This window comes from Tursiops truncatus, chromosome 3, assembly GCF_011762595.2.
Source record: "Tursiops truncatus isolate mTurTru1 chromosome 3, mTurTru1.mat.Y, whole genome shotgun sequence".
Classification (NCBI taxonomy): domain Eukaryota; kingdom Metazoa; phylum Chordata; class Mammalia; order Artiodactyla; family Delphinidae; genus Tursiops; species Tursiops truncatus.
Genome location: NC_047036.1, coordinates 29,049,642 through 29,062,071, shown reverse-complemented (window position 1 = coordinate 29,062,071; position 12,430 = coordinate 29,049,642). Strand labels below are relative to the sequence as shown.

General features: G+C 36.8%; 1 protein-coding gene and 1 long non-coding RNA gene across 7 annotated transcripts in view; one reads left to right on the top strand and one right to left on the bottom strand.

Moving 5' to 3' along the window:
* Positions 1–1,345, bottom strand: part of SPEF2 (sperm flagellar 2) — a 171,758-nt gene extending 170,413 nt beyond the window's left edge. Inside the window, exon 1 of the mRNA XM_033852786.2 lies at positions 1,238–1,345. Coding sequence (XP_033708677.2) covers positions 1,238–1,295 — 58 coding nt within the window. The 5' untranslated portion in view covers positions 1,296–1,345. The remainder of the gene's footprint in view (positions 1–1,237) is intronic.
* LOC109549138 (uncharacterized) overlaps positions 875–12,430 on the top strand; it is a 65,586-nt gene continuing 54,030 nt past the window's right edge. For 2 of the 6 annotated variants that reach the window (XR_004525764.2, XR_004525759.2), the window contains exon 1: positions 875–1,120. This is a non-coding gene — a long non-coding RNA (uncharacterized lncRNA). The remainder of the gene's footprint in view (positions 1,121–12,430) is intronic. The other 4 variants (XR_012330651.1, XR_012330650.1, XR_004525763.2 and 1 more) reach the window with 3 other exon arrangements.

The window sequence follows — 12,430 nt, the reverse complement described above, 5'->3', positions numbered from 1 at the left end:
TAAGGGCATGTTACTACATTTTGGCTCCTATGGCGAGAAAGAAATATGAAAAGAAAAATGCTAAACGCCACCCTGAGATCAGCATCGTATTTTAGGTGAGGAACAGTCAGAGACACATGGGATAATCATAGAATCCTGGGGAAAAAAGTTACTGCGATTCCCAGTGCATGTGCCGGTGGTGGTTTGGCAAAGAAAAAATCCGGGTTTTATGCCTCAAGAAAGGCACTGGAGAAGCTCCAAAGTTAAAGATCTTAAACGCTGATAACAAATACTGTGTGGCTGCAGAGACACGACTGATCTAGCAAATTCTGTGGATGACTTAAGACTTAAGGTTGAGTTGGCACTATTGCCCCTCTGGTAGCAAGTTGGCATTATGCAAGGATGCTTCTGGGAAAAACAGACTGAAATGATTCGGTCTGAAAACGTCTTGCTTTGAGCAAAAACATTACCAGCTGGAAAATGAACTGCTTAAGAGACAACAGAAAGAAGTTGAATGGGGGGGGGGGTAGTGCTATTCTGGAATTTTGGTTGTCACAGAAGGTGCCAACATGTAAAACTGCCTCTGTGGTTGTGAGATTTAGAAACTTGGGGCGGCAACTTCATGGCTCGGGGAGAATCAGGTTAGTGAAGAAGGTCAGCTTTGGGAAGAGTGAAAAGTGGTCAGAAGCAGCTAATGTGTACGTTTGAGCTAAGACTGCTGAAATTTGTAAAAGTTAACAGATTCTGCATTAACTCATTTCACACACCCTCCTCTCCTGCGAGGCAGTTAGGTATGGCAAGTATGACTGGCTCTGTTTTATACTGGAGGAAACACACCGGAAGAAGGAGAAGGTGTTGTAACTTGTCCCGGGGCACACATTTAGTAGCGCGGTAGCTGGCTTTCAGGCTTCATACTTCGTTGGCTTAGTACTACACCACGCTTGAGTGTGAAAGGAGCAATGTCAGGGCCAGACGATAGAGTCTAGAAAATTCTTCTCTCCAAAGGAGCAAGGGAGCCCTCCCTGAAGCCTCTGATGGCTGAGCACCACGGTAGGTCAGAACCTGCGGGATTGGGACCACCGTGATGATGGATACCTCTGAGCGGCAGAGCGGAGGCGGGAGAAGCCCTGCAGCGGCTGAGGTGAGCCGGAGCGGGCAGCTAGCCCCTGCCCCGCCGCCACCTTCCATCAGCGCGCCGCGCTCCAGGCTCCGCGCCCCCCTCGCCCCCGGCCCGCTCTCCCCAGGCTGTGACACTCACTCACGGTCTGGGACACCTTCAACTCCTGGTTGAGCCACTGGCACAGGATCTCCGACATGGCTCGGCCTGCGCCTCCCACCGCAGGCAGGTGCCAGGAACGCGCGGGAAACCCAGTCAGCCCGCCCGCGTCCTCCTGTTACCAAGGGCGACCCGTTGCTAAGGAAGCGTCTCCAGGCCAGAGCTAAGGGAGAAGGCTGGGAGAGGAAGGGCGCCAGAGCCCAGCCGAGGAGGACAGAAAATCGTGACTTGTCCCCTGCTGGCGGGTAAGACCTGGATGTGCGCAAGCGCAGTGGGCTTCGAAGGCCGGGAGACGGCGGTGCGGACCTTCAAGAGCGCTGTTAGCAGAAGTGGGGTGCGGAGGGGCGAAACAGGGAAGCTAGTGGACTGAGCAAGGGGTTCTTGGACAAGCAGAAAGGAAAGAAAGAGTCTTGATTGAAAGGGAATTCTTTTCTTCCTGTTTGTCTCTTAAAGAAACCTATGGAAGGTCCTACTCTAATGGCCAGTTTTAATTGCTACAGTGTATGGGCTACGCAGACAGGGACAGAATAGGTCTTATTCACCTTTTAATCCCAGAGCTGGTATAGGTCCTGACCCGCAGGAAGCATTCAAGTTTTGTCGGTGGTGGTGACAGAACTAACATTTAGGGTAATTCACATCTTTATATTGTTTTGAGAGGTGAATGTTTAATGAGCTTCTTTTCTGGTCAGTTTTGCCTTCCAGGTAATATTTTAAATTGTATTTTGAGAAAGACTCTCACTTTGCCCAAACCCGAGTCAGCCTCCTCAGAGCCCTCTTCCCTCTGAGGTCCCACATTGAACTCTGTCCTTGGCCCCTTTGTCAAGTTTTAGCAAAAATCCTGCTGGATCAGTTTAGTGAAAATCCTCCACCCATATCTGATCTAATACCTCATTCCTCACCCTTGATAGCTGATCATTCTGGCCTGTCTTCAGCAAGAATCCTGTCAAGTAAGTTTAGCCTTTAGCCCTGCTGTTTCCTTTTAGTAGTTTTCCACCCATAGACCCAACCCTGCTCCTTGGCTGTAAATCCCCACTTTTCCTTGTTGTATTCCGAATTGAGCCCAAACTCTATCCCCTACTGCAAAACCTCACTGCAGTAGTCCCTTGAATAAAGTCTTCCTTATGGTCTTTAACAATGGTAAGAAAAATTTTCCTTTAATAATTTCTACAAGTTTAGATAGAATAATGGGAAAAATTATATACATATATAATAGTATATATATGTATGTCACAAATATAATGAATTTCCCCCCTAAAAGCTTGGATACATCAAATTATGATTCTTTTAAACTGTAAGAATAATAACAGTAATGTCCTAATAGAAGAAATGTCTTTTAGGATTAATCTGAAATTGATCCATGTGTCCTGATTGGATAAAAGTTTAGTACTATTTCACTGTTGGCTTTACTTAACTTTGAAATCTCCTATCCCATGAGTTTCCTCACATCCAACACAGCAGGCATAACTAAATACAATGGGAATTCTGAGGGAGATTTATTGCCAACAGAATTGGAGCCTGATGCATTTGATATGTCTCACATTAGAGTTATCCAAATTCGGAAAACAGCCTCTATAGCTTGGGGGAATATATCTAATAAACCTTTATCCATTGGAAATAAGTCATCGCTGAAAATGCTTCTAAGGGATGAATACCTGCCTGGAAATGACCTCCAAGACACTCCTGCTTCTTGTCATCCCAGTAGTATATTTAAACCGAAGACTAGTGTTACACATTTATTAAGAAGTTCCAAGCTTTAATTTCAGTCTATAAAGCCTGGGGGATAGAAACCAATGTTTTCTAGATTGCTGAGAAAATTACTTTTGGGGAAGGATGTAGATGAGGGTGCATCGAATTCCACAGCTGCACCAGAAGAGAATGCCTGAGCTCATAAACCATCCATAGCTATGTGCTATTATTCCCACGTCAGAGCAAAATATTTCTGTGCCCATCTGTAGGAGCTGTTTGGTTGTTGTTTGTTGTTTGTTTCAAAGAGTTATTTATAGTGTTTGTGTTTGGAACCCAGCTCCCAGTCTGCCAATGTGGTATTTTGGAAAAGAAGTTTTTATACAGAATTTAGAGAAATGAAGAACAGACACTACAAAATTAAGGCAAAGTCTTTCATTTCACAAAAAGAGCAAGATAATTTTTTTCAGTTCCTAAAGCATCCCACTTGAAAGTGATCTGACATTAAAATATTAATGAAAACTGAGCTATTACTGAAATACATGCATTTTACTGTGTGTTTTTTCTTGAAATTGCTAGTATAGTTATTATTCCAAGTTTACCATTAAATCTATTGTCTTTCCATTGAAATCCCAGCTCTGGGCAAGGTTTCTAGCACTGCTCATGTTGGAGTTTTGCATTAATATGATATGTGACTTGTTTGTTTCCCCATGTGGAATCAGCTGGGAGAGGAGATGATTAAAGAAATGGACAGTTTCCCATCTGTTCTTGAGATGGCATCCTTATTGTTTTTTAATTAAATTTTTAGTGTATCTGGATCTTGCATTTAATCGTAACTATCACAGCAATTTTAAAACTAAATTAAAAATTTATTTTTTAAAACGTTACCTGTCATTTATTTATAAATCCTTATTTATTCTTTGTAAATAGTCCAGGATGGATTACAAAGAGTTATTTTGAGACCACAAGTTGGCTTGAAAAGTCCTGCTGTGTACCGAAATGAAATATACCTTATTCTTTTAAAAAATAATTGCAACATTTTTTCATAAATAGAATTTTACACTATCAATAAAGCCCAAGCTTTGGAATCAGACACACCCGGCTCTAGATGTTTGCTTTTGATCTAACTAGTTTTTTGACTTTGGAAAAACTACTTAACTTCTGAGGCTCAGTTCCTTGTCTGTAGAACAAGGACATCAATATTTGTTTGACAGATTTATGAGGATTAAATGAGAAATTGCACATATTAATGTCTGACTCATGGTAGATGCTAAACATTTCTTCCCTTTTCTCCTGAGGCTATATGAATTTTTCCATTACACTGCTGGTTGGCTTAGTTTTGAGTAGTTTAGATTTGCTTATAATATTTCAATAAGTTTTTGAGACATTTATTTCATAAATCTGCTTTGATTTTATTTATTACTAATTCAATATTTATACATACATAAGTATATATACATAGACGGATTTTTAGAAAATCTTATTTGGTCCTCTACATATGTCTTGCATGCATTTCTTCATTTCTGTCTCATCACCTTAGATCATTCTCTCATTCCCTCTCCTCGACATGTTTTGCAATGTCCTTGCTCACTTTATATTCATTAATTCAACAAATGTTTCCCCTAGTGCCCATAATTAGCAGCCAAGCCAGATTTCCCTGTCTCTTCCCCTCTAGTCACTCTCTGCAACCAGTCCAGTTCATATTCCTTCTCTACTCTTCAACTCAGACACTTTCATGAATTTCACGAGAGCAGCATTTACTGACTGTGGGTTTTGACCTCTTAAAAGAATATGTAATTCCTATAGTGGATCATGTCAGAATTCTTTAAAAATGAAACAGTGAAGAATACAATGGAACAGAAAATATCAGACGGCATTTCATGTAGGGAGGGTGAAGGTAAGGTGGGGATGGAAACATTTTTGGAGCCACTGTCCTGGAGGAAAAAGACCCCATTGGAGATTCTTTACCTAGCTTCAATCCAAACTTAACTGTAAGCCACAAATTCCCTTTGCACAACTTGCTCACATTTCTTTACTATATCCCACTTTTCCCATCTCTACGTCCTCTCTTTGCAAAAAAGGCAGCTTCCTATCTCAGCCAATTCTACCTGTCCTTCAGGGTCCAGCTCATCAGTTACCACCTTCACAAAACCTCCTATTCTCTCCATCATCCCAATCCCTTCTCAATTCTGAAAGCTCAGAATTAGTGCTTTCCTTTCAACTTTCATAAGACACCTAACTCTTACCAACTACCCATAACTTGGCCAACAACTCAGTTTTGCAATCTTCTAATGTCTTTCTCAACACATTTTCAAACAAGTATTGATTTAGGTTCATATTATTTGTGGCAAATAACTATAATGCTGTGAGAATTTAATTCTGTTTCAAAATTCTTGAGGTCTTTTCTATTGAAGCAGATATGACCTTTTCTTTTATGTGTCATATTTTCCAGGCCACATGATTTGTCTTATATATGGGTTGTGCTTTCTCAGGCAAACACTTAAATTTTCAATCTTAGAGAGCAATCAGATTTGAAACAATATCAAGTTAAAAACAAAGCAAAATAAGACAAGTAACTTGGTACCATATGAGAAAAAGTGAGTCATATGTTCTATGACTGAGATAAGCCAAAGTTAATTTGTCAGAATTCTTGCTTTAATTTCTTATTTTCCCATATTGAAGTTTTCAGAGAAACCAAAACACCTTTAGTATCTTAAATTTAGAGCCATGAATTCATTTCTTACTTTTTCCTTCCCCAGAAAAAAAATAACCATTGCCAGTAAACCCTCTTAGTTTTGCTGAATCTGATCAAATTATTCTTATTGCAACATTGCACTTGTGCACATAGGCCCACATCCTTATCTCTCTCATGGAATATGCTTTAGAGCAAACTGGATCTCTACATGTACCAAGGTTGACAACTAACTCCACTGTAGTTTCTCTGTAAATGAATAATTTCCAGAGAATTACAGTTTTGATTAATTGAGTAATTCTTGAAAGTCATTATCCTATATACTTCTACTCTTTTTTAAAAAATACATTTATTTATTTATTTTTGGCTGTGTTGGGTCTTCACTGCTGTGTGTGGACTTCCTCTAGTTGCGGCGAGCAGGGGCTACGCTTCGTTGCGGGCTCTCATTGCAGTGGCTTTTCTTGTTGCGGAGCATGGGCTCTAGGTGCACAAGCTTCAGTAGTTGTGGTGCACAGGCTCTAGGGCATGCAGGCTTCAGTAGTTGTGGCACACGGGCTCAGTAGTTATGGTTTGCAGGCTCTAGAGTGCAGGATCAGTAGTTGTGGCACACGGGCTTGGTTGCTCCGTGGCATGTGGAATCTTCTTGGACCAAGGATTAAACCGGTGTCCCCTGAATTGGCAGGCAAATTCTTAACGACTGCACCACCAGGGAAGTCCCTATACTTCTACTCTTGATGGGATCTTTTTTTATTATGATTCCAATTTTCCATATGCAGATAAAGACTTATCCTGTTATTTCTGAATACTTCTGGCAGTCTAATCTTCCTTCATCATGCTATTCCTTCCTTATACATTACAAAACTGCTGTGGTTCCCCACCTCCTGTTAAAAGTACATGCCAGCCTTTCCAGACACTCCAGAATCTCTAATTCCACACATTCCATCATGAATAACAATATACTATACCAATTCCTGACTCTTCTTCCTGACCAATTGCACCAAAGCCTACTCTTTCATTCAAGTCAGATTTCTTTCTTGAAATTATTATTGACAGCCCTAATTGGTAACCTTTTTCTCTCAATTCCAGTGGGCTAAAATGTACCAGTAGAATCTCGGATATCTGAATACATGTATTGCTTTTCATTTTCAGATATACAGAACCTAGAAAAATTTTCACAGACCCAAACCTACAACTGTCAAAATGCTCACTCAGTAAATATTGTGAATCTGTATATGCCAACAGGATGTTTAACATGTATCACTCATTTTAGCACCTATATTTATGTTGTATAATTTGTTTTTGTTCTGTGTTCACAGGCTAGGTCCCATTCCTCTGTACTTAGGACAATGATGATCACAAAGGGACATGTGAACATAAGAATTGCTTCTTCCCATGTTCTGCTTCTGGTTATGACCATGATGGAATTAAGAGTATCATGCTTCCCATCCACTGTAATCAATTATAAAACTAGAAAAATATATAAAGCAAGTTTTCAGGCAGTGGACATATAGTACACAGTCTCCCCAGATTTCTTCCTGGGGGATATTTCCTGACTGTAACTTGAAGAAATGTACACTAAACAGAGAGAAAATGTCTCACTAGGTGGAGGAAACAGAGATTGGAGTTTCAGGCTGAAGAAGCAGCTGGAATTTATGGGATAGAATAATGGAGTAGAAGAAGCTATGTACAGAAGTAGCTCTAGAAATTAGCTCAGTGTCTCCTTGGAGCTGGTCAAAAACAAGCCTTCCCATACACAGGGGGATTGGGAGCTGATTGGACATTCTGGAAGTTTCACACTTCTAGAAGTGACTGGAGTTTCAACCTGCCAAAGTGAAGAAACCTCACTAAAGACTCTGAAAATTAGGGTGAGAACCCAGAAAGAAAAGACGTCTTTCATTGTAGGGATACTTTAACCATAACATAAGAGTTAACAAAGCCTAAAAAGAAATTCTAGTAAGATAAAGTTGATTATCCAATAAATTAACTGCCAACCAGAGGAAAAAAAACCTTAATCTTTACAGGAAGACAACAAATTTTAGAGTTTAAACAATGTAGCATCTTTGATATCAAGCAAACAGTCAAGAAGCAGAAAAATATAACCCATAATCAGAAAAAAAAATCAAAAGAAACAGACTCAGAAATGACACAGATGTTGGAATTAGCAAAGACAATAAACAACTGTACAAAATATAAATATTTTAAGGATGTAAATGAAAATATGGATGTAATATGTGAACAGATACAGAAGCCAAGCAGTGCAATGGAAATTAGTTTTTTAAAAATAGATGGAAGTTCTACATCTGAAAAATATTTTTTCTAAAACGTGAAATGTATTGGATGGACTTAACAGTTGATTGGAGACTTTAGATGAAAATATAAATGAACTTGAAGTAAGACACCAGAAACTATCCAAACTAAGCACAAAGAGTAAAAAGTGTGAAAAAAAAAATAAACAGAGCTCCAGTGACCTATGGAAAAATATCAAAAATTCTAATATGTGTGACTGAAGATTCAAATGAAGAGAAAAGAGATATTGGTGCAGAAAAAAATCTTTGAACACACAATGGCCATTTTCTGAAGTTGATTAAGAATATATATACATATACAATTATAATATACATATAATTTCACAAACAGAAAAAACACAAAGAAAATTACACAAAGGCTTATTGTCAAATGTCAAATTGTCAAATTGCATAAAGATAAAGAATAAGAGAAAACCTTAAAGTACATAGAGAAGAAAAAAATATTACATACACTAGAGGAAAGCAATGAGAAAAATGACAACTGATGGGATTAAAGAAATGCAAACCAGGAGACAATAGAATATCCTTAAAGTAGTGAAAGAAAAAACCTTCAACCCATAATTCCATATCCAGCAAAAATAACCCCTCAACAATGAATGCAAAATGAAGATATTTTCAGATAAAAAAGCTGAGGAAATTTGATATAAGCAGACCTGCACTGTAAGGATGTTAAAGTAAATTCTTCAGGCTTAAGGAAAATGGTACCTCATGGAAACTCATATCTACATGAAGGAAGGAAGAACACTGGAAATGGGGAATGTATTGGTTAATAAATATGGAAGACTTTTTTCTTGTCTCCTATTTTTTAAAGGCAATCAATGAATGCATGTACAATAACAATGTATTTTGGTGTTTATAACATATATAGAAGTAAATATATATGCCACCAATATGGCACAATGAAAGAGAGGGGAGTAAGTAGAACTACATTATTGTAAAGTTCTTAACAATAACTTAAGGTACTGTATAATATAAATTAAGGTGTACATTAATAAATTCTGGTTACATATTTAATCCCTAAAGCAACCCACTAAATTTTTTAATGATATAGCTAAAAAACTGGTAGAGAAAATTTAGGAAAACTAAGCAAATACTTAAGTCAACAGCTTGTAGGAAAAGAGGGAAAAAGGAATAAGAAAAAATGGGACAATTATAAAATAAGTAGAAATATAATAGACTTAAACCCCAATGCATCAATAATTCCATTGTACATGAATTAAACAATTAAATTTCATAGATCATCAAATTTGATTTTTTAAAAAAACAAGACCCAAATGTATATTGTTTAAAAGAAATGCACTTTAAATATAGAGATACATATAAGTTAAAAGTAAAATTGTGGAGAAACACTTTATTATGTTAACATCATTCCTGAGAAAGCTAAAGTGGAATCAATTTCTGACAAAGTAGACTTCAAGACAGGAGTATTGCTAAAGTTAAAGAGATACACTTCATAAGATTTTTAAAGTTAATTAATAAAATATATATATATATATATATATATATATATATAATCCCAAATACCTAAATGTGAGGCCAGATACTATAAAATTCTTAGAGGAAAACATAGACATAACACTCTCTGACATATACCACAGCAATATTTTTTGTAATCCACCTCCTAGAGTAACTAAAATAAAAACAGAAATAAACAAACAGGACCTAATCAGACTTAAAAGCTTTTGCACAGCAAAAGAAACCATAAACAAAATGAAACGACAACCCACAGATTGGGAAAAAATATTTGCAAATGAAGCGACTGACAAGGGATTAATCTCCAAAATACATAAACAGCTCATGCAGCTCAATGTCAAAAAAATAAACAACCCAATTGAAAAATGGGCGGAAGATCTAAATAGACATTTCTCCAAAGTAGACATACAGAGGGCCAAAAAGCACATGAAAAGATGCTCGACATCACTAATTATTAGAGAAATGCAAATCAAAACTACAATGAGGTATCACCTCTCTCTGGTCAGAATGGCCATCATCAAAAAAATCTACAAACAATAAATGCTGGAGAGGGTGTGGAGAAAAGGGAACCCTCCTACACTGTTGGTGGGAATATATACAACCATTATGGAAAACAGTATGGAGGTTTCTTAAAAAACTAAATATAGAACTGCCATGTGACCCAGTAATCCCACTCCTGGGCCTATATCCGGAGAAAACCATAATTCGAAAGGATACATTCAACCCACTGTTCATTGCAGCGCTATTTACAATAGCCAAGATATGGAAGCAACCTAAATGTCCATCGGCAGAGGAGTGGATAAAGATGTTGTAAATATATACAATGAAATATTACTCAGTCATAAAAAAGAATGAAATAATGCCATTTACAGCAACATGTATGGACCTAGAGATTGTCATACTGAGTGAAGTAAGTCAGACAGAGAAAGACAGATATCATATGATATCACTTATATGTAGAATCTAAAAAAAATGCTACAAATGAACTTATTTACAAAACAGAAATAGAGTCACAGAGGTAGAAAACAAACTTATGGCTAACGGGGGAAAAGGGGGAGGATAAAGTGAGAGATTGGGATTGACATATACACACTACTATATATAAAATAGCTAACTAATAAGAACCTACTGTATAGCACAGGGAACTCTGTAATGACCTATATGAGAAAAGAATCTAAAAAAGAGTGGATATATGTATAAATGATTCACTTTGCTGTACACCTGAAACTAACAAAACATTATATATCAACTATAGTCCAATAAAAATTAAATATATATATATAATAATCCTATTTGTCACACAACTAATAATAGAAGCAAAAACTGGCAGAACTAAAGGAAAATTAAAATTATATAAAATTAAAATGAAAAGTATATGAAATTATATTTGAGACTTTGAAAATTTACTCTTAATCAATAAAGGAAATAAAATATTCTTTAAAGATATAGAAAACCTGAAAAAACACAATATCAATCAAATTAACATAATCGATATTTATAAAATAAGATACCTAACAGTATACATTCACCACCCATGTTGAAAGGAAAGAGCCATTGAAGGCTGATTAACTACACGGTAGTACAACTAGAAATAGAGGTAGTATAGATTAGGTTGACTCTCTGATGACTTCAAAAATCACATGGAGAAAGTTACTTTTAATTTTTCTTCTCACTATGAATCTGTATTTTCATCACGATGCATTAGGTTCTACACAGTTAAGTTCTCATTGATTTTTCAAACTTCATCTGTTCACATTTTTTATTGGTACCTTTCAAATATGTTATCAAAAATTACCATTTCATAATCATTTCCCTAGATTACTAGAAGAAAGTTTATTGAATTATGTGATATTTTTAGGTCATAGGAAATCACAATACTAATTTTATAGGAAATATGGAATTAGAGGGAAAGAAATATGGTATCTTGGCAGCAATTCAAACATATATGTACTTCATGAAATAAGATATAACCATACTATAGTTACATTCCCTCTTGATTATTTATTTACTTTTTAGCTTGTTTTTTTGTTTGTTTGTTTTTGTTTTTTGTGAAGGGAACTTCTCTGAATGGACAGAGCAATAACAAAAAAAAGTTCTTTGGAATGGTTTATAAAACCAAAATAATAATTCCCTTTCATTTAGCAAGAATGAAGGAAGGATGTGTGCTCCATGCTCCAAGTGTGATAATGATTTCCAGACTCTTGGATTTTTCCAGCTGGTAATATTTCAAAAGCAAAGTTGAAAGCCAATGTCAGGTTGACAATTTGCTTTCTTTTTTTTTTTTTTCCAAGTAAAAACATAAAAACAAGCACCATATCTTCTCTGGCCATCATTTCACATAGGAAAGAATATTTTACACCAAAAGAAGGATCAGAAAATTTGAGAATGAAGAACAGTACTTTAAACTGAATAGACTTTATGAAAAACCCACAGTATGTTATAATAGACTTGTGAATGTCTTTTTAGATTGGACCTATTGTTGCCAAACTCTGTCCCAGCACCTGATACCTAGGTACCACTTGAATCTGGATCCTCAGTCTCCATGGTATTTGCAACCTTGCCACATTGGAATGCTGGAGAGCTGGGAGGTTTATGTGTGTGTGTGTGTGTGTGTGTGTGTACATGTTAAAGGCAAAGTATCTGTGGGTACTTTTTTCAGACTTAGCCAGTTTCTTTTTTTTTGAGTATTATCTATCTTTCTATGTCCTTCAAAAGAATAAATAGAGGGTTAAATGTTGGGGGGAATATTCTTAAGGCCTACATGAAGATACAAACTTTCATAGCATTTGAAGGTCTTCTATAGGATCAATAGACACCACAGCCACAAACTTTACCTGAGCATTCCACAAAATTCCACATTGTAGGAGACAATAGCCTTTAATAAGTCAAATCCCCAAGGAGAAAACAGTTTGCCTTCAGGTTATGTGCCACCTTGGAGACAGCTGACTTCTTGTACTACTAAACTGGATGCTTTAAATCATGCTATTTTGAATTGCATCAGGAAGTCCAATCCAAAGTAAG